Source organism: Hemiscyllium ocellatum, chromosome 22 (genome assembly GCF_020745735.1).
Source record: "Hemiscyllium ocellatum isolate sHemOce1 chromosome 22, sHemOce1.pat.X.cur, whole genome shotgun sequence".
Classification (NCBI taxonomy): Eukaryota; Metazoa; Chordata; class Chondrichthyes; order Orectolobiformes; family Hemiscylliidae; genus Hemiscyllium; species Hemiscyllium ocellatum.
The window spans coordinates 32,034,927-32,057,683 of NC_083422.1; the positions used below are offsets into that span (position 1 = coordinate 32,034,927).

General features: G+C 39.8%; 2 protein-coding genes across 2 annotated transcripts in view; one reads left to right on the forward strand and one right to left on the reverse strand.

Moving 5' to 3' along the window:
* The window catches only part of lhpp (phospholysine phosphohistidine inorganic pyrophosphate phosphatase), a 169,953-nt gene extending 160,228 nt beyond the window's left edge, over positions 1-9,725 (reverse strand). Inside the window, exon 1 of the mRNA XM_060842424.1 lies at positions 9,526-9,725. Coding sequence (XP_060698407.1) covers positions 9,526-9,674 — 149 coding nt within the window. The 5' untranslated portion in view covers positions 9,675-9,725. The remainder of the gene's footprint in view (positions 1-9,525) is intronic.
* Positions 9,726-14,493: 4,768 nt separating this feature from the next.
* nkx1.2la (NK1 transcription factor related 2-like,a) lies at positions 14,494-20,550 on the forward strand. The gene is made up of 2 exons (XM_060841789.1): positions 14,494-14,734; positions 19,928-20,550. The coding sequence occupies exons 1-2, from the start codon at positions 14,494-14,496 to the stop codon at positions 20,548-20,550; spliced, it is 864 nt and encodes a 287-aa protein (XP_060697772.1).
* Positions 20,551-22,757: the final 2,207 nt, after the last annotated feature.

Consider the following 22,757-nt stretch of genomic DNA (forward strand, 5'->3'; position numbering starts at 1 on the left):
TCACCACTGGAAATATATATATATGTACTGATTGTTTTCCCTCTCACCTGTTCTTTCACACTTCTCAGTCCCCTTTATTTATAGGAGTACATACTACATATTCATTTAAAAAAAAAGTAAAATAAATAACATTTTATTGGTTAATATATAAAAAAAGAGTTACAAATACTTGTGGGGCCGAATCGTCTTCAGTGGCCAATGGGCGGTGGCTAACCGTCCTCGGCGGTGAAAGGGCAGTGGCTAATCAGCGGCGGCGAATGGTCCCATCCCGCCTGAAACTGCTATCCATGACACCTCCTGGATTTTGTGAATTCCTCGTTGGCTCTAACTGCCCCTCCAACTGAGCTGATAGTATTCACGTCCAAACACATTTCCTGCAGAAATAATCTCCAGCCTCAGCACTACCTGTCCTTTCAACGTTAAAACTTCATTCATATTTATGTCAATCCTGGATTTAATTTCAAAGATCTCTCACCTACCACCCATCAAAGGCTCCAATTTAACTGGAATTAAGCTGACTATATCGTACCACGAAAGGTTCTGTGTCTCACTTTCCTAACAGATCTACAATATATTGCCCTCTACTATATTTCATTTAAAATACCTGTCACCATCTATAAACTCTTCTATGATCTCAGACTGACCTTTGCAACCTCTTTGCATCATATATCTCTTCCAACATGTACTTCTTTGACTATGCTGAATTGATGCACAAATAGCAGTAGTCCAAAAGTAACTTTTAGGTAAAAACAATGACTGCAGATGCTGGAAACCAGATTCTGGATTAGTGGTGTTGGAAGAGCACAGCAGTTCAGGCAGCATCCAAGGAGAAGTAAAATTGGCGTTTCGGGCAAAAGCCTTTCATCAGGAATAAAGGCAGAGAGCCTGAAGCATAAGAGATAAGCTAGAGGAGGGTGGGGTTGGGGAGAAAGTAGCAAAGAGTACAATAGGTGAGTGGGGGAGGGGATCACTTATGTTTCCTTGGCCCCCAGTGCCTCATCTTCACCATGGATATCCAATCCCTCTACACCTCCATCCACCATGACCAGAGCTTCCAAGCCCTCCGTTGTTTCCTCTCCCGACGTCCCCAACAGTACCTTTCCACCGACATTCTCATTCGCTTGGCCGAACTGGTCCTCACCCTTAACAATTTCTCCTTCGAATCCTCCCACTTCCTCCAGACATGTATGGGTCCCAGCTATGCCTGTCTCTTTGTTGGCGAAGTAGAACAGTCGATCTTCCATAATTACACCGGCACCACTCCCCACCTCTTCCTCCGCTACATTGATGACTGCATTGGTGCCACCTCGTGCTCCCGTGAGGAGGTTGAGCAATTCATCAACTTCACCAACACATTCCACCCGGACTTTAAATTTACGTGGACCATCTCTGACACCTCCCTCCCCTTCCTGGATCTCTCCATCTCCATTAATGACGACCGACTTGACACTGACATTTTTTACAAACCCACTGACTCCCACAGCTACCTGGATTACACCACTTCCCACCCTACCGCTTGCAAAAATGTCATCCCGTATTCCCAATTCCTCCGCCTCCGCTGTCTGTGTTCCCAGGAGGACCAGTTCCACCATTGAACACACCAGATGGCCTCCTTCTTTAGAGACCACAATTTCCCTTCCCACATGGTTCAAGGTGCCCTCCAACACATCTCGTCCACATCCCACACCTCCGCCCTCAGACCCCACCCCTCCAACCGTAACAAGGACAGAACGCCCCTGGTGCTCACCTTCCACCCTACCAACCTTCGCATAAACCAAATAATCCACCGACATTTCTGCCACCTCCAAAAAGACCCCACCACCAGGGATATATTTCCCTCCCCACCCCTTTCCGTCTTCCACAAAGACCGTTCCCTCCATGACTACCTGGTCAGGTCCACACCCCCCTATAACTCACCCTCCCATCCTGGCACCTTCCCCTGCCACTGCAGGAAATGCAAAACCTGTGGCCACACCTCCTCCCTCACCTCCATCCAAGGCCCTAAAGGAGCCTTTCACATCCATCAAAGTTTTATCTGCACATCCACTAATATCATTTATTGTATCCGTTGCTCCCGATGTGGGCTCCTGTACATTGGGGAGACTGGACGCCTCCTAGCAGAGCACTTTAGGGAACATCTCTGGGACACCCGTACCAATCAACCACACCGCCCTGTGGTCCAACATTTCAACTCCCCCTCCCACTCTGCTGAGGATATGGAGGTCCTGGGCCTCCTTCACCGCCGTTCCCGCACCACCAGACGCCTGGAGGAAGAACGCCTCATCTTCCACCTCGGAACACTTCAACCCCAGGGCATCAATGTGGACTTCAACAGTTTCCTCATTTCCCCTTCCCCCACCTCACCCTAGTTCCAAACTTCCAGCTCAGCACTGTCCCCATGACTTGTCCTACCTGCCTATCTTCTTTTCCACCTATCCACTCCATCCTCCCCCCGCCCCCGACCTATCATCTTCATCCCCTCCCCCACTCACCTATTGTACTCTATGTTACTTTCTCCCCCCACCTCCCCTAGCTTATCTCTCCATGCTTCAGGCTCTCTGCCTTTATTCCTGATGAAGGGCTTTTGCCCGAAACGTCGATTTTACTGCTCCTCAGATGCTGCCTGAACTGCTGTGCTCTTCCACCACCACTAATCCACAAAAGTAACTTTTGTACATGCTTAGAACACACTTTAATCTTTAATCTGAGTTTAACATCAAGTTTATTTAATAGGGTGATGACTCCTTTCCTAATGCTTTCTTTTTGAGTTATATTTGAGTACATCCCATTTCTTTTTTAATACATGACCCTTCATATAATCTGTCCAGCAGCTATTCCTTTCCACACCATTTCACATATTTTCAATAAATTGAATGTTATATTTGCACTCCATGAAAAGCCAACAGATACCAGCAGTCTACGGCCCAAATGCAGCAAAATGTGGATAATATCCAGCTTGGCTGACAACTGGCATTCAGCTCACACAAATGCCAGACAATGACCATCTCTAACATTCACTAGCAGTACCATCACTGAATCACCCAATATCAAAACCAAGGACTTACCATTGACCAGAAACTGAACTGGACTAGATGTATAAATACTGTTGCTGTCAGAGTAGGAAGCCTGCACGAGTGACTCAACTTCTGACTTGCCAAACCCTGCTCATAATCTACAAGGTGCTAGTCAGAAGTGGGCTGGAATAGGTTCCATTTGCTTGGATGAGTTCAGCTCCTGCAACACTCAGAAGCTTGACACCATGCAGGACAAAGCAGCCGACTTAACTCGTGTTACATACACAAACATTCAGTCCATCAGTAGTAGCAGCGTGTACCATCTACAATATGCACTGCAGAAATTCACTAAAGCTGCTGTGATAGCACCTTCTAAACACATGAACACTACCATTCAGAAAGACAGAGGCAGCAGATACATGTGAACACCACCAAATGCAAGTTCCCCACCAGCCACTCACCACCCTGACTTGGAAATATATTTCCATTCCTTCACTGTTGCTGTGTAAAAACCCTGGAAATCCTTACCTTCCCAACCAGCATTGTGGGAGCAACAATTGTACTGCAACAGTTCAAAATGTCAGCTAATCACCACCTTCTCAAGGGCATCTAGGGACGTACAATAAATGTTGGCCCAGTCACTGAAGGCCACATCCTGTGAACGAATAAAACAATCCTGACTGACCAAAATTGGAGGTGTAGAGGACAGCGAAGAGGGTTACCTCAGATTACAACAGGATCTTGACCAGATGGGCCAATGGGCTGAGAAGTGGCAGATGTAGTTTAATTCAGATAAATGCGAGGTGCTGCATTTTGGGAAAGCAAATCTTAGCAGGATTTACATACTTAATGGTAAGGTCCTAGGGAGTGTTGCTGAACAAAGAGACCTTGGAGTGCAAGTTCAAAGCTCCTTGAAAGTGGAGTCGTAGGTAGATAGGATAGTGAAGAAGGCATTTGGTATGCGTTCTTTTATTGGTCAGAGTATTGAATACAGGTGTTGGGAGGTCATGTTGCGGCTGTTCAGGACATTGGTTAGGCCACTGTTGGAATATTGCGTGCAATTCTGGTCTCCTTCCTATTGGAAAGATGTTGTGAAACTTGAAAGAGTTCAGAAAAGATTTACAAGAATGCTGCCAGGGTTGGAAGATTTGAGCCATAGGGAGAGCCTGTACAGGCTGGGGCTGTTTTCCCTGGAGTGTTGGAGGCTGAGGGGTGACCTTATAGAGGTTTACAAAATCAAGAGGGGCATGCTTGGATGAATAAACAAAGTTTTTTTCTCCCAGGGTCAGTGAGTCCAGAACTAGAGGGCATAGGTTTAGGATGAGAGGAGAAAGATATAAAAGAGACATAGGGGGCAACTTTTTCACACAGAGGGTGGTACGTGTATGGAATGAGCTGCCAGAGGAAGTGGTGGAGGCTGGCACAATTGCAACATTTAAGAGGCATTTGGATGGGTATATGAATAGGAAGGGTTTGGAGGGATATGGGCCAGGTGCTGGTAGGTGGCACTAGATTGGGTTGGGATATCTGATCGGCATGGATGGGTTGGACCGAAGGGTCTGTTTCCATGCTGTGCATCTCTATGACTCTATTTTCCCTTTGCAGATTCTGCCTTCACATTTCCAGTATTCTTGGTAATATTTATCTGAACATTCAATCTCATTATATCACATGCTCCACAACCTTTGACCAGCTTTTACTCCAGTCAGGTTCTAATTCCTGATGGAGGCCTTATGCCCGAAACATCGAATTTCCTGTTCCTTGGATGCTGCCTGATCTGCTGCGCTTTTCCAGCAACAGATTTTCAGCTTTAATTAGTTAAAGCCAGGAAGAGACATAGAAAAGTCAAGAATGTGTTCCTAAAATGAAATAAACCTCAATTGATTCTACATTATCTGTGCTCATTTTTATTAGATTTCTATTAGATTTACATTTCTATAATTAATTGTGGGATGTGGACATCATTGGCTGGCCAGCGTTTATTGCCTGTCCCTAATATGAAAGGACAACTGCTAATAGCAGATTGAATATTCATAGCACTATAGAATATTATGATATTATAACTACCTTTGGCCTGGATTTAATAAATTAGTGCAATGTTTGGATAAATCAATCTTTAACAGACTCAAGGTATTTTATAAATCTAAAATATGAAAAGGAAGCACAAATCACATCCTCCAGTAGCATTACAATTCTGGCAATTTAACAGACAAATTCCTCTAACTGATAACTATCTTTGGAGCATTATGGGAGCAATTCTACCCCGAGCCAAAAAATGAGTAAGTTTACAAGATTAAGTTTAATGAATCAATCCAAAGGCATATTTCTTCAATTTTGACCGTACAATATTAATTATAGTCCAATAGGGTAAATGACCAAGGGAACAGGTGGCAAACGACCCATGCTGAAAAAAAGCTCATCAGATCAAAAATAACATACTTCCTTTTGCTGTATAGTCATAATTCACAGGAAAATCATTTCAATTAGTAATGACAATAATGAAAATTCCAATATGCTTTGTGCTGGAATCAGGCAGAGGTTGGGGAAGTGGGGGGGAGGGGGGCACAGGGAGAGGTGATAGGAAAAGAAAGGGATGATTAAAGCTAATTAAAGCAGAAGGCTGTGATTAAATCTGCAATCAGCTCAAGCCTCCCACTGTAACATACAAACTGGAATGGTGCAACTATGCAAAAGTCAAGATTTTCCTTCATTTGACACATATACAAAAGTATGATTTTTACATATATTTGCATTTCAATAATGTATATCATGCTCCCAGGGTGACCAAAACACTATGCAGTCAATGAAATGTAGCAACTGTTGAAATCTATAAAATACCATCAGTATACCTACACAACAGTAAGGTCCATAAATGACTTTTTTTTAAAGCAGCTGAGGGATTTCTACTGACCTGGGAATCAGGAAAACTCCCTCGATCTCCTTCAAAGTACCATAGTTATTTCTAATCAACCAGTCCAGACATGTTAGTATAAAGAGGTAGTGTAACTATGCCGCAACAGCCCTTGCAGATCAAAGGCATGCACTTGTTAACTGAATAGTTGTTGTAATTTTAACTACAATATTAGAAAATATTGATGTTCAACAAATATAACAGGTGTAGAAAACATCAAAAGATTTTGTTCAAAACTACTTGTGGCATTTATGAGTAGCTGTTTCAGTGTTCAATGTGAACTTTCACCATTATGCTCAGCTTCTTATTAGATCCTGAAGCAACTTCAGAAATGATCATTTCTCTTCTAAAATGATTATTGTTGAATAAACCATTTCATTAACAGTTTTGTGCTGATTTTTAAAGCAAAAAGCAGTAACAGAATATTGCCAGAATGAGAAAATTCAGTGCAAAGAGGAAAAGAGCTTTTTGTTGAACCGGTATTTACATCAGCTTGCATCAGATATAATTATCAAATATTAAAGACTAATATTTGTAAGCAGAGCTGATTAGTTATATAGACTAATTATTTCATTAAATCAAAGTTTCATTAAATTGGCAGAGCTTTACTGCAACTGCAACATGTAATGGTTTGCAGACAGCAGTGAACCCGCACAGCCACATTGGCAGTAAGTGTCTGTTTTTCAAAGTTTTTCAACTGACAGTTGTTAAGCTTAAATACAAGGTGCAAACATTCCAGGGCAGAGTAGAAAACAGCTGCCGAAACATTTTGTTTCAGAAGGCAGTCAAGGGTTAGTAGATGGTACACGTATGGTTAATGGTAAAGAACTCAGGAGTGTGATTGAAAGTCAAGCAAGTAAGGGGATTCCACGTGCAATGCTGAAGAGGCTTTGTCCATTGCCCTTAACCAAAAGCAACAAGGCTCCTGAGGCTTGTACTGATAATGGAAAACTCTTACAAGGTGGATGAGCAAATTGACCAAGGTATAGAATGCTATTCAAGTAGGAGAAGTAAAAAAAAAATGGTAATGATAGAAGACTGTATCACCAGTGAGATACATACAACTCTCTGCAACCATGGCAGAGAATTACAAAAGTTGTATGACCTGCCAGGTGCCAAGATTAAATATATCTCCTGTGACTGGAATGAACTTGGAGTGGGCCAGGGAGGATTCAGTTGGCCTGGTCCATGTTAAAACTACTGTCATAGTTACAACAAGGTATAATATTTTGTTGAGGCTGTTTAAAGAGCTGCATTACCAACTAGTCTTAGATTACACATGAAGTCATCAAAATGTTCACTCTTAAAGGTATTTGATTTCAGTCCCTCTGCATAATGAAGGTATTGACGTTTTAAAGAATGTGGAAAGGAATGGAACCAGAATGATAGCTCACCCACGAGTTTATTAAAGGATTTTTAAAAAATCCTTAAGTACTGTTACACACAAATGAGTATTTTTCTCCCATCACCGTATCTGTGCTTTTTTTCCCCATCTATTAACCACCACTAGCAAATCACAGCAAATAATTCAAGTGCACAGCCGGTTAAGGGAATTACAAATCATCAAAGGTGAGGGAAAGGTGGGTGAAGAATATTCATGCTTTATCTTTTTTTCATATCCAGAAGTGCTCTTACAACTGAATGTTACTTTTTCCTTCACCAAATCACCCTGGTATTTTTAGTAATCACATCAATGCTGTATAAATAATGTCCAATTCTGTTCAGGCTGAGGGCATAAACTGGTGATTCACTCATGTTCCTAATTATAAGAAAAGAATAGGAAGGATGGCTGTTGTGGAGCAGCATTACAGTGAGTTTTGAGAAGATTTGTAGTTCAGGTTGAGGGTTTCGATGTAGGTTTGCATGCTGAGCTGCAAGGTTCATTTCCAGACATTTCGTTACCCTACTAGGTAACATCTTCAGTGGGCCTCAGGCAAAGCAATGCTGAAAATTCCTGCTTTCTATTTATATGTTTGGGTTGGTGATGTTATTTCCTGTGGTGAAGTCACTTCCTGTTCCTTTTCTCAGGGGGTGGTAGATGAGGTCTAACGCAATGTGTTTGTTGATGGCATTCCAACCGGAACTCTATGCTCCTAGGAATTCTCGTGCGTGACTTTGTTTGGCTTGTCTGAGGATGGATGTGTTGTCCCAGTCGAAGTGGTGTCCTTCCTTATCTGTATGTAAGGACCCCCTCTCACTAGTATCCTTACATACAGATAATACTACTTGTACAACACAGCATTACAGTCCCTTCCCCTGAACCAGGAAACCTTGATTCAGGTCCTGCCTGCTCTAGAGGTGCTTGATAACATCTCTGAACAGATTGATTAGAACCTTACAAAAACTCCTGTTCCTAAATGTAGGATAAGGGTATGACAGAGAGCTTTTGTGGTGCAGTAGTAGTGTCCCTACCTCTCAACTGGACAGTTCAGGGTTCATGTTCTACCTCTTCCAGAGGTACAGCATAATACACCTAAACAGGTTGATTAGTCTGGAGATGCAGGCTAGTGATGCCTGCCTTTCTGTACACTTCTTAGGATGAAGCTCCAGTTTTACACAGAGGGTGGTTCACATGTGGAATGAACTTCCTCAGGAAGTGATTGATATTACAACAATGCCAATGATTAAAAGACACTTGCATAGGTACATGAATAGGAAAAGTTTGGAGGGATATGGATCAGGCAGGTGGGACTAGTTTAGTTTGGGATTATGTTCGGCATGGACTGGTTGGATCAAAGGGTCTACTTACATGCTGTATGGCTTCTTCTGGGTGACTGGATAGGACAGAGGTCATCATGCCTAGCTGATATTGTTCTAACCCCAAGATACACTTAATAATACCAACTGGATAATAACTTGGAATTGGACTCTGGGCTGACTTTTCCCTCCCTATCACCGTTTAGATCTGACAATTGTTTTATAAAATCATGGAAGCTCCTTCTAATTTCTCAACACAAAACTCAATGAACGTCAGTCACCATGTTTGAATTCAAGCAGAATATCACTTTCAGATAAAGGAGTCTATTTCGACAAAGACACCAAGCACTTTGGACTCATTGCTTTAGTTTCGACCACAATAAAGTTGTGAAAGTTTATACGACGAAGTGTAAAGGAATCTGCGCTCTTCCCACATTGTGTTCAGTGGGTTTTACACAAGCACTTTCATCTGATATCACAGAGTGGGAACTTTTTAGGAAACTCGGAATGTAACGAATGGTGATTCTCAAAAAAAACGGGAGTTGAGAGAATATGCTGGGTATTTCAGCCAGAGAGAGGCAGCATCACTTGATTAAAGCAAAAAACTGCAGTTGCTAGAGAAATGTATTGAAAACCGAAAGCGCTGGAGAAACTCTGCAAGTCTATTTCTCCAGCACTTTGGTTTTGTAGGCCCAGTTTTTATGTTTCCTGAATTCACCACTAAAGGGGAGGGGGGAGAACGGCCACCGTATCCCATTCCAAACTAAGGGGCTCAGCGGTATATACAAATCGTCACAAGACTTGTGTTTGATTGCTGTTTTTCTGACAAGGAACCGACGCTGTGCCACTCCACACAGTACTAGGGGTGAGCAAACAGGCTTCCCCTGCAGCTTTGACACTCACCTTCTCACCGCTTCTGTCGAGCCGGCAATAGGAACCCCTCCTCCTTCCCCACTGTCATACAGAACCCCACTAATATCTAACAGAACTCCTCTCACTCTTCCCGCAGGTTTACACCATTCGGCCATCATGGAAATTAAAGGACGTTGCATTTCGGGAGGTGCAGTCTGTTAGATGTTACGGGTTGTTGAGCTCAATGGGAAGTGAACTACAGATGCCTGTGGCCCGTGCGACAGCGCTACCTCCCAAAGTCTCTGGCAATAATTGGTGTACAACCTTAACTCTACTCAGTGTCCAATCCGCGCTATATTTCTACAGTACCGGGCTGTGTCACACAACATAGGAATGTGCAATGCATGCAAATTGCGATAATATTTACAGAAACATTTTCCGAGTGCGATTACAGAACATGGTATGGAAACCTGAATGACACCTTATTATTCACCTATTTAACTGAATACATACTGCTGGTATATTATAATTAATCCAAGAGCAATTCATAGCAGTTTATGACATAAATATTCATGTCAATGTGAAAATGAGTCCTCCGTGTCCTTTAGCGGTTACATTGTGGCCAAAGTGCTATCTTGAAGTGATTGTGTATGAATATGCTTCAAAACATTATACGCTGAACAAATTGTTCTTATAATATTGAAATTCATGAAATAACGACGCAGTAATGTATTCCTTTGGCAAAGGGGCAGAACGCAGGGACCGGCGCCGTCAATTCTCGCGGCATTGAGCGAGGGCGTAATATTTGTACTATAAGGAAATATGTAAAATGTTTACCATAAGTTATGATAGAGAAAATAAAAGGTAAACTATAAATTATGCAAGACGTCTGTCCAGATAGAAGAGGACAGGATTTAATTAATTTATCAATGAATAAGTAATTAATCACCCTTGATGGTAATTACCTAGATAACGTTTCTTACCTATCTATACAGTAAGTAAAGATTTTCCCTTTCGATGGCCAACCCATACAGCCGATAAAGGCTATAGCTTGCTCTTGTGTATTACCGCTACATTTGCCTTGTATTTTCTCTCTCAACCATTTCTTTGAAAATCTGAATATAATTTCCAACAGTGTTTTAGATATTGCCGGTTGGCAATGGTTCTATCTTCTTGCTGATAGTATCTATACTGTAAAACTCATTAACCAGAATAAGAGATTGAGCAAGTTATTTAAAACAACATCACTAATAGTGTAATATCTCAGCTGTCTACTTTGATAGTGAACATTGTCTTGGACAGTCTTATCAGCAGAGGACACCCGCTGTGAATATTGATTCCAGCTTGTTTCAAGCCATCAACTGCCATCAGGACAGGTCAGGTCTGAATCCCACCTGGCGTCAAAGCAATTTAAAGACAGCACTCACATTGAATTCTAATCTGTTGCCCTGGCAGAGCCACTTAAAACTGCCAAAAGGCAGGACATTTCACAACAACTCTGTAGAAAATAACTTAAAATTAACCATTTGAGGTCTGTAATAGGATTGTTGCAACAGATCATAAGTATTCTGGTCAGCAACCAAAAAACACGAGCTATTCTAAAACAGGTAGTAAAGACATTATGAACGTTTGGAGTTGGTTTGGGCGGTAATCAATAACAGCATCACGAGGAAAATATACATGTCCCTATGACAAGTCGGTTCCAATGATTTTTAGTGTCCAGTCTTCAATGAATGCATTCTAATTCTCCGGAACAGAAACAATACTTCTATATTTCTGATTACTAGGCAAAATAACAAAGTTTTTTTAAAACTACAGTTCTGGTACAACAGAAACTTATATGCCGAGCAGTGAATATTCACGGCGTATTTTCCTTGAGCCAGCCTGTGATGGTAGATTATGTGTGTTAAAGTTTGATCGGACGTCCATATTTAAAAGGAAGGTGAACAGAATGGTGCAAATAAAATGGTAGCCTAAATGTACTTACAGCTGAGGGAGGAGATTTTAGCAAATTAGTTTTGGCACTGGACACGTCCAAGCCAACATTTTGGTGGTCAAGGGTTCGAATCATACTGGATTGTGAGATTTGAATTCAGTAAAACCTAGATTGAAATGTTCGTCAAATGATGTCTGTGGTATGAAAAAAAACAACCGGAAATCTGACATTCTTATCTGGTCTGACTGCACGTGACTCCAGACCCTCAAGAAATGTGGTTGACTCTTAAATGCTGACTGAAACGGCTCCAGCATCACTCCAACTCAAAGACAGTTAAAACAAATATTAGCATTGTCAATGACACCCACATCCCATGCAAGATTTTTTTTTAAAAAGTGTTAATATATACTTAAAAACTTGAAATACACTTATGAAAAGTGACAAAATTGACAACACTGCTTTCAATTGTAACATTTACCGAGTATAACAACCAGCCATGTGGGACACCTCAGGCCGTTGTGTAACAGATTCTGAGCACAAGACATGGAAACAGTATATAACGGAAGATAGGCGAGCGAGCCTTTTGCTGTTAACAGCATTTCTAAGGTAATGCGTTGTAGAAGCTACGAGCAAATTGGTTACAGTAGCAGGTGGAATTTTAAAAATCACTCGGCCACCACATCATTCTTGACTAGTATGCTATTTTTGAATCTGTACTTTGCGCAATTTAACTACCAAGAAATTACATTTAATTGATGCCTGAACGCCTTGAATATGGCTTGGTATGAGTTCACTTAATGACGTTACTTTCCTGGTGCTGCACCAAAGCAAAAGATCCCAGGTCTTTAAGACATCCCAGCGTCTGTATTAGGAGTAAAATAGAAAACTGAGGATGCTGGGAATCTGAAACAAAAACAGAAATTGCCGGAGATGATACTGCCTGACCTGCTGATTTTCTCCAGCAACTTCTGTTTTTGTATGAGTACCAACATTGGGTTCAGCTGCAAGAAGAACCACAGCCCCGATCCTTTTCCAAATCCCATGAAAAAATGCTTAAATGTCACTGCATTATTTAAACAAATAAATATCAGATAATTATCATTTTAAAAATGTCTGCCGGAACTTTGTTACTGTCCTCAGAAGGTGACGATGTAATAGCTCGGTATCAGTTTTTGAGTCAATTTAGTGCTGCTGTCTCTTCATCACAGATTTAACCACAAGAATTTTACAACACCTAGGAGCCCAAAGATCGCAGACAGTAAAGGCTAGGAATGGTCTCTTTGATATGAGTGATATGCATTCGGTTTATTGCAACATATTAAATACCAGGGAAAAGAAAAAAAATGCATACTTTTTTAAAGAGTCAGTGTAGCTAGTTAAACTTGCAAAAAAAAAATCAGGCTTATGAGAAGTTAGTCCGAAGTGGGTGTGACGATGTGTTCAAGCTTTATTTGCATTGCCAGCTGGGTGCAGGATGAGTATAACATTGACATGAGATATATCCTCCCGCTCTCTCCATTTCCACAGACTGGGAACGCCTCTAAAAGTATTAACAGATGCAAATGAATTGATCTACATAATGTTTTTAAAAGATCCATGTAATTAGAGCGGACAATGGGCTATAATTGCAGTGCCGGATGGACGGTTAAAGTGCAACAGGAATTGTTCCGCTGATTTGCAAGAAGTCCCAGATGGACTGAATCGAATGGATTTTAGAGCATTTTTCTCGATGTTCAAAACGCTATCCACAACAGGTTAATCCAAAGTAAATTCGCGTCATTTCAATAACAATGGAGGAAAAAGTGATCGAATTGAAGTAAATTAAAGTATGGTTCTGCTGGCTATTTCGAAAATGCCCTCCTTTAATGAAAGTGAGGGGAACGACATTACGTTCTGCTTTTGGGGTTTTGCCAGTGATAAAAGAACAGTTTATTGAAAAGTAGAGTCAATTTGGTGCCTTTTATATGAGAGGTTGTTTCATGTTTATCCCATTCCAACTTTAAAATGTTGAAGCACTGTGTAATTAATCCGATTTTACCTAAAGGATAGTTTCTACGGTGCACCTGGAATTCCTCGGCTGTGTCAGGAGCTGAAAACTAACTTTTCACAAAGTAGTGTTCGATGTCTAAACATGAACTTTCTGCAAAGGAAGACGAAGATATAGAATTGCATATATTGCACCTCAGTCCTCAGCACATCTTTACATCATGTAGCGCAAGATCAAATGGAATCCGAGATTGGGAAATAATTAACAGCAGGGCTGCAGTTAGTAAAATAATTGAATCCAATTATTTGATATTCATTTTAAAATTTGATTAAAAATTGCGATTGCAAATGAAAATGACCAAATGCCGATACACCAAGGATTTCATACGTGTTACTTAAACTTGAATACCTTATTTATACATAAAAAGGTAACTCGTTGAAGAATATTCTGTACTGAATATCCATTCAAATGTGTTGATACAGTAGGCAGAATTAACATTTTAAAAAGCTGTAGGAAGCATTTTCTGTTAAATGATTCTTCATTTACTGCAGCAGTTAATTGAAATTAAGTATTCTCAAACAAAAGAAACCTTTGGTTTCTATATATTGTGATGTCAGTAGAGATCCCTTTGATGTTCAGCTAAACTATTATTGCAATCACACGTGGCGAACCTGCCCATGCATATCCAAAGGCCTCTGTAGTGTTAATAGCTGATCTGCTGCTGGGCTTTATACCACGTGCACTGTTATTATTAGTCTCTGTCACTGTAGCCAGACGTTGAACAGACCAGCCTCAAACTAGAAAAGGAGCCCGGCAAAACCAGCACTGGAGCAGTCCTTACTTATATATGTAGAGACATCGCAATTTCTTTTTAAGACGGACAGAACTGACATCCATCGTTCATTGACCCTTGCTAAAGCATTCACTAAGTTTCAGTGTCAGGTGTGAAGTGGCCGGCGTTGTCTCACAAGGCAATCTTAACTCCAAAGTGAATTTTTGTGTGCATTCCCGCTCAATTTGTGACAGAATCGCCGCCTTGTCTGATCTGCGGAGCAAGGTGTAGCCCGCTGGACAGTGTCTAAAGGGCAAGAGGGCGATGTTCGAGTCCCCGGACACTGGGGAAGAGATGGCTCCTACCCACAAGATTTCCTTCTCCATCATAGACATACTCGATCCTCAAAAATTCACAGGCAGATCCCAGCCGTTTGAGCTGCAACAGAGTGGACCAAATGAAAGCAGTGAATTGCCCGTGCCCTGCAGTGGAGAACAGAATTGGAAGGGGACAGGTGCAAAACTAAGTGCTGAAAAGAACAGCAACCAAATCGGCACTGATTCTGGTGAGTAATATTACACGTTCTCATCTTAATCAGCGTTGCGATACTTTAATTACAAAACATCAATAACTCTGTACATTGACTGCACCAAAGTGACACTGATCTGTCGCGAGGCCTCCTACAGGCTTTTGACTTTAATCAAGAAATTACGCAGCTCTTTTTTCTTGCTTATTTTGTCTGGACTTCCTCACGAAAAGTGTTATTTGAATTAGTCGTCCATTTATTTTCTAACCCCATGTTTTCAAATCGAGCGGTTGTTATGAATTTGTGAAACTGACAAGGAGTTGGTTGCAGAACATCTGCAGAAGGATGGAGGAGTATTTGTTTCCTGACACTGGTCTAACTCCATGCTTTTTGTTTACTTTCCAGAGCGTGACTTTTTGTAGTAACTGAAATTGCTTAGTATTTGAATCAGATAAATTAGCTTTCGGCTCAGTTTTGCTTTCAAACCTGGAGACTTGGCTAAGACTGCGCCAAGTGAACCTGCAGTTTGATGTGCACACCATCACATCCACGTTTGGAAGACAAGTGCTGAAATGAGAAACAACTACTTTGTTTCATTGAAGATTATTTTGCTGTGATCACTTCCACGACATCCCATATTTAGTCCATTTTAATTTGCTGTTCCGCGTCTTATGTTCTTTATCGCGAAATCCACAGAAATGATAAATATGACATACACTACGTGTTATATCTTGAAAAAACAATTACAGTTGTTCAATAACAGCTCTTTGCTAGGTGTGATTGGCACTGGGAGAGAGTCTGGGTAATTGTTTAAATCGTCCCATGGAGGATGCCGCTGCTCAGATGATCGATATCCTATTACTGACTTGTGCATATCTCCTTCCAACAGCTTGCAGGTATAGCCGTGAAAACGCGAGTCTGAAGCAGATCGAAGGTCCAAATATTTTTCGATTAAAACTTACCTTTAATAGATGGCATTATCGATCTGTTAAAATCTGGAACTCTAATTGCACATCATGGCTGGTGTAGATTGGACACTTTTTTTTCGTGGATCCTGTCATAACGTTTCCACCTGCCTTTTAACCATGTCGCAGCTTCCTCCCAATCAGGACGGTCCTAACATTCCTCCCCAAACAAAAGTCAGAAACCCGTCATCTACTAGAAGCGACGCGTCGAATAAAATCCCATGCAATTGTTACAATTACGATAAAATATGTTGTACCTTAGGGAATAGGGGCTCGTGCATTCCAAGATGATGTTCAAGAAGTGCCGTGCACCTTTACTCAAGTACGGTACCTATTCTAGACTTTGCAGCACAAGATAGGGAAATTACCGGAACAACACCAGCCACAGATTTGCACGATTTCCAACCATAATTTTTTTAAAAAAAGAATGTCGCCTTGGTCATCTTTCTCTCGCACGACCCGCCAGGTCAAGAAGTATCTGGACAAATACTAACTCACATTTCCCAAAATGAACTACGGATAGAGAACACTCACAGAGTTGGGCCGATTTTAAACGGTGTATGAAGCAAGCTTGTTAAAGTTTACTGTAGTTTCTAATTGCTATTGATTTGTGAGAAATAACGTTAAAATATTACAAAAGAACTCAGGGAGAAAGCTATGGTGTCAACACAAGAAACAAGCTAGCTAGTTTATATCTCCATGTTTCATATTATTTATTGCCAGTTGGTAATAATCCAGTATTTGGTAGGATCTGTTGATTTCATCCCTCCTGTATTGCATTTCAATCGACACAAATGGGTCAACATTTTCCACTGGGCCACGGTCTCGAGGTTATTATCATTTTCAAGACCGTAAGAAAGGCAGCAAAATAGCTAAAGTAACTAAGCGCCCAATGATTGAGCGGATGATATGGGGGAGGATATCTATTTACACAACTATTAATGATTATCGGCATAAGATTAAACGACAGTGATCTAATCGAACAGAGTATAATAAAGAAATAAAGTTAGTGTGGAGAAAATATGGATAAGGATTTGACTAGAAGGGAGAAATAGAACGTTTTTTTTCCATCACGATAGACCTAGATCAAGCTTTCTGTAGATGGTTTAATCTTTGATTAGCAACTGTTAAATACTCTCGACTGTGCGTGTGCAACAATGAATGTTACAAGACGGTATTTTACAACAAGGAGTGAAAGTACAACTAATTTCATGTCTTGCTCAAGGAAACAAATGGGTTAGTGTAGTGATATGAGCTTTAAAAATATTTGTTATGGTAACTGGCTGCGGGGCTTGTGTGCAAAGAGCTAAACGTAAACAAGGCACATTGCTGCAAGACTGACAATAAAGGAATGAAAGTTACGTTTATACTGTTTGACATTTTCAACAGTCCTTCACGATTGGTCACCACTTTTTCAATTATGTAAGCACGTTTCTGTACACACTTTTATAATTATTGGTTTAAACCACGGAATCTCTGGCTAATTTTGACTTTATGTCTCAAGCTCTTACACGTTTGCTTACTTCTCATATTTATGTCTCTGTCTGGCACAATGATATCGTCCCCCATTTACACCTTTTAATTTCTACAATTATTCCTACTCCTGTTTTTGAACCCCAATTTAATCTTTCTTTCCTGTGGAATGCCTTGTTATGACAGGTATGGCTAAACGGAACTTTGTGTGACAGAATTAGAAAGCAGTTTCAAGGTGACAAAGACTGGGAACTGAATATTCCAGGCAATTAGATATTTCAGAAAGATGGGCAGAAAAGGAAAAGCAGACGGAGTAGCTCTCTTAGTCAAGGATGTGATTCATACAGTAATACAACTTGGAAGACAGCAATATAGAATGATTGGGTGGAAACAAAATACCAAGGGAACCATTTATAAGCTCTCTAAAACTTTGTGTGACCTGAATCATTCAGGAAATAATGGGCTCTGTAAGAAAGCTACAATCACGAGTGATTTCAATCTTCATGTAACTTGGGTACATCAAATCAGCAAATGTGGCTTTGAGAATGAGTCATAAAGTCTATTCATTACAATTTCTTTTAACCAAATGCCAAGGAACCAACTGAAGAACATTATTTTACAATTGGTGAAATGTAATAAGATTGAATTATTAAAAGATCTCATGGTAAAGTATCCTCAAGAAAAATTACCATACCATGATGAATATGGCATTCAATTTGGAGGTGAGAAATATGGGTCTAAAACTAGAGTCTTAAACTTAAGTATAGATAATTACAATGATGTGAAGGGATTGGTGAGAAATGCCAGGCATTTAAGGAGATATTTAACAAGATATCCTAAAAATGACATTCAATTTTAAAGAAAGGGCAAACCATTTCTTAATGCTGGAAGTTAAGGATGGCATCAAATTGAAAGGAAAGGCATACTGCAAAAATAGTGATAGGCCTGAAGATTGGGAAAATTTAAGAAAGGACGACTAAACAAAAAAAAAAGAATGAGAATAAACTACTGTTTGTAGCCACTGCTATCAAGAGATCAACTGTCTTGATATGCCATTCTCATCTCTTGTACTATACTCACTCAATCATTAAGGCTCATCTGCAAATATTCTGGGACATCCATCATCCAACTGTATCATGTCAATCCCTCTTTTGCTGCTCTCCATTTTGCCTTAGATCTCTATGGCTTTTCAGTTCTAATCAAATGGCTGAAATACTGACAATTCTTTTTCTGTATGTCACCTAACACACATCCTTTTTGGTGATGCAATTTCAAGTATATCTTTATTAGTCTAAAGCAATGTATATGGAAGTTTGCATATATGTTAGAGGAAATTATCAAGAAATAAGCACCTGATTTTTTTTAGGTGGCAGCAGATTTAATGAGTGCATTAGATGTCATCTTCCAAAAACTTCTAGATTTGAGAAAGCCTACAGCTTAGGAAACCTCAAGTGTAATGTCCCTATTCAAAAAAAGGTGGGAGACAGAAAGCAAGAAACTATAGACTAGTTAGCTTAACCATTGTCAGTGGGTAAATAGAACTAATTATTAAGGAAGTAATAGCAAGGCACATAGAAAATCATGGCACAATTAAAAAGTCAACATGGTTTTAGAAATGGGATATTGTGTTTGACAAATTTATTTGCAATCTTTAAAGATAAAACAAATTAGGTGGAAAGACTGAAACTGCACACATAGGGCAGAATTTACATTTTTTACTAAGTAGGAGTGCATTGAGTCTTACAATGAGGCCCTAAAATTTCTCGCCACATCTTACCAAGTATTAACTATCTACCAGTCTCTACGGCACCTCTCACATCCAATTCTATCCCCATTATTACCACATACTATTCTCAGAACAACTCACCACTCAGCAGATATCAACTAAACGTCCAGTAATCCTTATCCGTACCTGGATAAGCATCGGCAAACCGGTGTTTCCCCACACTCAAAAAATGTAATGGTACAAAAACTACAAAGCTATACTGATCACAGTACATAGGCGGCATGTCTGACACATCTTCCCACATCCAACTCCATTTTCTCATGCTAGTCACTGATTGACACTTGGCCATACCATTTACTTGTTCTTAGCTATATTCCATTTAAACACCCTTTCTAGGTCACCATTACTCTGCCCCAAATACCCACAGGACCCCAGCATCATGTCATTGTCCAATAGGGGAACATCACATGCAAGCACACAATTAGGCAATTTCATACATGAACTTTCATATTTGGCCAATTAAAGGGAACACAACCAAAACTGACAGGGTCTTGAGTTTGCCCTCACAATGCAACTTAAGCGGTGGCACGATGACTAATGACTAATTAGCATTCTATGATGGTCATCCGCCCCAAAGTCTCATCCACTGGAACTGATGTCAAACAAGTCCAGTTTGACCTGTAGTGTCTGATGCAGCTGAGCTCTGTGAATGGACAAACATTTAGCAGATGTAGTAGACATGGGAAGTATAAGGTTTGTCATTTTAATAGAACAATATAAAAACAAAATATTATTTAAGTGTAGAGAAACTGCAGAATGCTATGGCATAGAGAGATTAGGTATTCTTGTAATCAGAGATTAATTACAATCTTACTGAATGATAGAGCAAGCTCAAGGGCCAAATGGCCCTTCCCTGCTCCTATTTATTTTCTTAGGCTATGTTTAAACTTGAGAATAGCAATGACCAATTATTGTATATTCACACACATTTAACGCAGATATGGAAAAGGGGAGTTAAAGATTGCAATGTTAGGCATTTCAAAAAATATTTTAAATGCTTCTTTGCAGATGGAAGTGATTGGGAGCAACATACTCATTCCAATGCTAATACATCAAAAAAGTCTCCGGAAACATGTGAAAACTTTCAATCATTTAAAGACAATAAAATTTCAACGCAAGCTGAATTTGACAAAGACCATACTGCCTCTACTGAATTGGAAACCAGAGCTGAACATACCGCAACAAGACAAAAACGCCGTCGTGTTGAACCAGGCTGTGCCAAACCAAGACGAGCTAGAACTGCCTTCACTTATGAGCAACTAGTGGCTTTGGAGAATAAATTCCGTTCAACACGATACCTATCGGTTTGTGAGCGTCTCAATCTTGCCCTGGCCCTCAGCCTTACAGAAACACAGGTAAAAATTTGGTTTCAAAACAGACGCACCAAGTGGAAAAAACAGAACCCTGGGGCAGACACCACTATGCAGCCTGGATCTACTAGCCTGTCTCGAGTCAGCCCAAGCCCTCCAGGACCAAGTGTTCTCAACTTCCCAACTTTTCAGACTTATGCTGCAGGAAACGTCATTTGCCAGGCAGCAACTCCAGTCCCCTTAATATCATCTGCAGCAGGGCTGATGTCTCCTTTCCTGAGTTCTGCCTACCTAACACCCTTTTATGCTCCACATTTGTGAAAACGGTGCCATTTATTTCTTTCAAATAATAAGAACTGTTGTGCAGTAGACTGACAACCAGCTTTCTCCTTAGGCTGCCATTTTTCTATAACACCTCGTGTGCTTCTTTTTAATGATTCAATGGTATTGTAAACAGCAACATCACCACTTCTAAGGGACGAATTGGTTGTAATAGTGAATAGCTCAGAATCTGTCTTCAACAGTCAGTCTAATTCAATTGTTTTACAGTGAAAGTCTCGGAGGAGGTATTAGACAAATACTACTGTTCTCTCAAAGGGAGAATGAACAAATCCATCAGGGTCAGGTCCACACAGACCATAACGTCTGATATATTCTTGTGGAACATTATCTGTTTAAGATTCTAATTCTATAATTACAAAGCTAAGAATTCATTTGTGTTATTAGCTACTGAAAAGGGCACAAATATTCTATTACTTGAAGTAGTTAAACTCCACCTTGTAGATACATACTGTTATGCACAGTAAGTTATTTCAGTTTCTTGGGACCAGTGCTAACAGCAGAAATTGTAGGAACCTATGCTGACTGTCTTGTTCTCAAATTGAATGAGAACTCATTGCAAATTCCGTTCATTGAGTAAAGGGATGCACACATATCATCCTTAGAGGTTTAACGCAGTATATGATTTTTAAAAAGATGAATTACTGAAACATAGAGATGTTTATGAACATTCTGCAAGGTTGTTTTTGCATGGACGTTGTCTGAACCCAATAAGAAAATCATGTAAACTTTAGCTGACCAAAAAATGATGAGAAGTCACTGGGATTAGATTAAAAAGTATATTTGAATATAATGTAACAGCAATCTTCAGAGCACCATGAAAAAAAATTCTGTCTTCAATCCATTATAGATGAACAATGAGATTTGGAATTTTTGTCCAGACATTAGCAAACTTATTTGCAGAATTCTCGTAGTTATGGATATTTGGATTCCAAATTCTTGATCCCCAGTGCTTCTCATTCCCCACTCCATTATTGATCTTTCACTTAAGTTAAATATTTGTTGATTATTTAAGCTGACATTACAATCCAGATAAGCTTTGTGATAATCCACAAGATAAAATGGCTAAAACTTGGCAAACCATGAACTTTGCAGTATTATTGTTACTGAATTTTTCAGGTAGGTTTTATCATTATTTAATTTCAGTTTTCTGGTACATATACAGTCTCTCCAAACCAACTGTCTCAACCCCAAGAATTGGACTCTCTTTCTAATATGCTAATCTATTTTTCCAGCATGACTGCATTAAAAAATAACATACCTGGACAATTCAGCTAGATGCTGCACTTTAGTGTGTGCTTTGTCTCTAACAATAATGAATAACTGTATTTCAAGTGACCCTTAACCCCATCTAACCCAGAATCCACCTAAACTGCCCATGGCCCAAATCACTAACATGTAATCAGGCAAAATCCAATATCCACAATAGCTTTGGTTTCATGGCTTCTGGCTTTGAGAGAGTGTATGTGTATTAAATTTCACATGCTTTTCAAACATATGGTCCATGTTTATATGTATGCTGTAAATTATTTAAATAAAATACTTACATACAAGAATAAAGTTTAGAAAAGAACAGCAATTTTCTGACTGCACCACTGTATCCTTATTTAAATTATCCATTAAAATAAATTATGAAACTATTGGAAATGAATGCAAACTAGTGTAAGTGCTTAATTAACACATTTCAGGCACAAATTGAAAACAATATTGAGGACTAAAAAACAAATCTTTACATGATCCAAATCTTTGGGAAGAGTGCAGTTTTATACATGTTCATATTTGAACAGAAGCAATATTTAAACAGTTTCCATATACCACACTATAACGTCATAAGCTTATGATAGGCTGAAATCAGAATGCTTGTGTTACTTAAATGAGCCTTGCAGAATATAATTTTCTAAACTTAGCTACAAATACAATTACAGGACTTGCATCCATTTATAGTGCATTGGAAAATTGTCCATTGCATATTACAATGTCACACTTGCAAAACGTCCATCACAATTGCTTAAATCTTGGAACAATGGTGATAGCCTCAATATGATTAGATGTGTTAAAAGCAGGCTTAAAAGATACTACACAGAATCAAAAATTGAACTTAGCAACTTTCATATCCTCAAGCACCCTGAAACAATTATTACTTTGGAAATACTGTCACTCTTGTCTGGTAAGAAAGCCTGACAACCAAG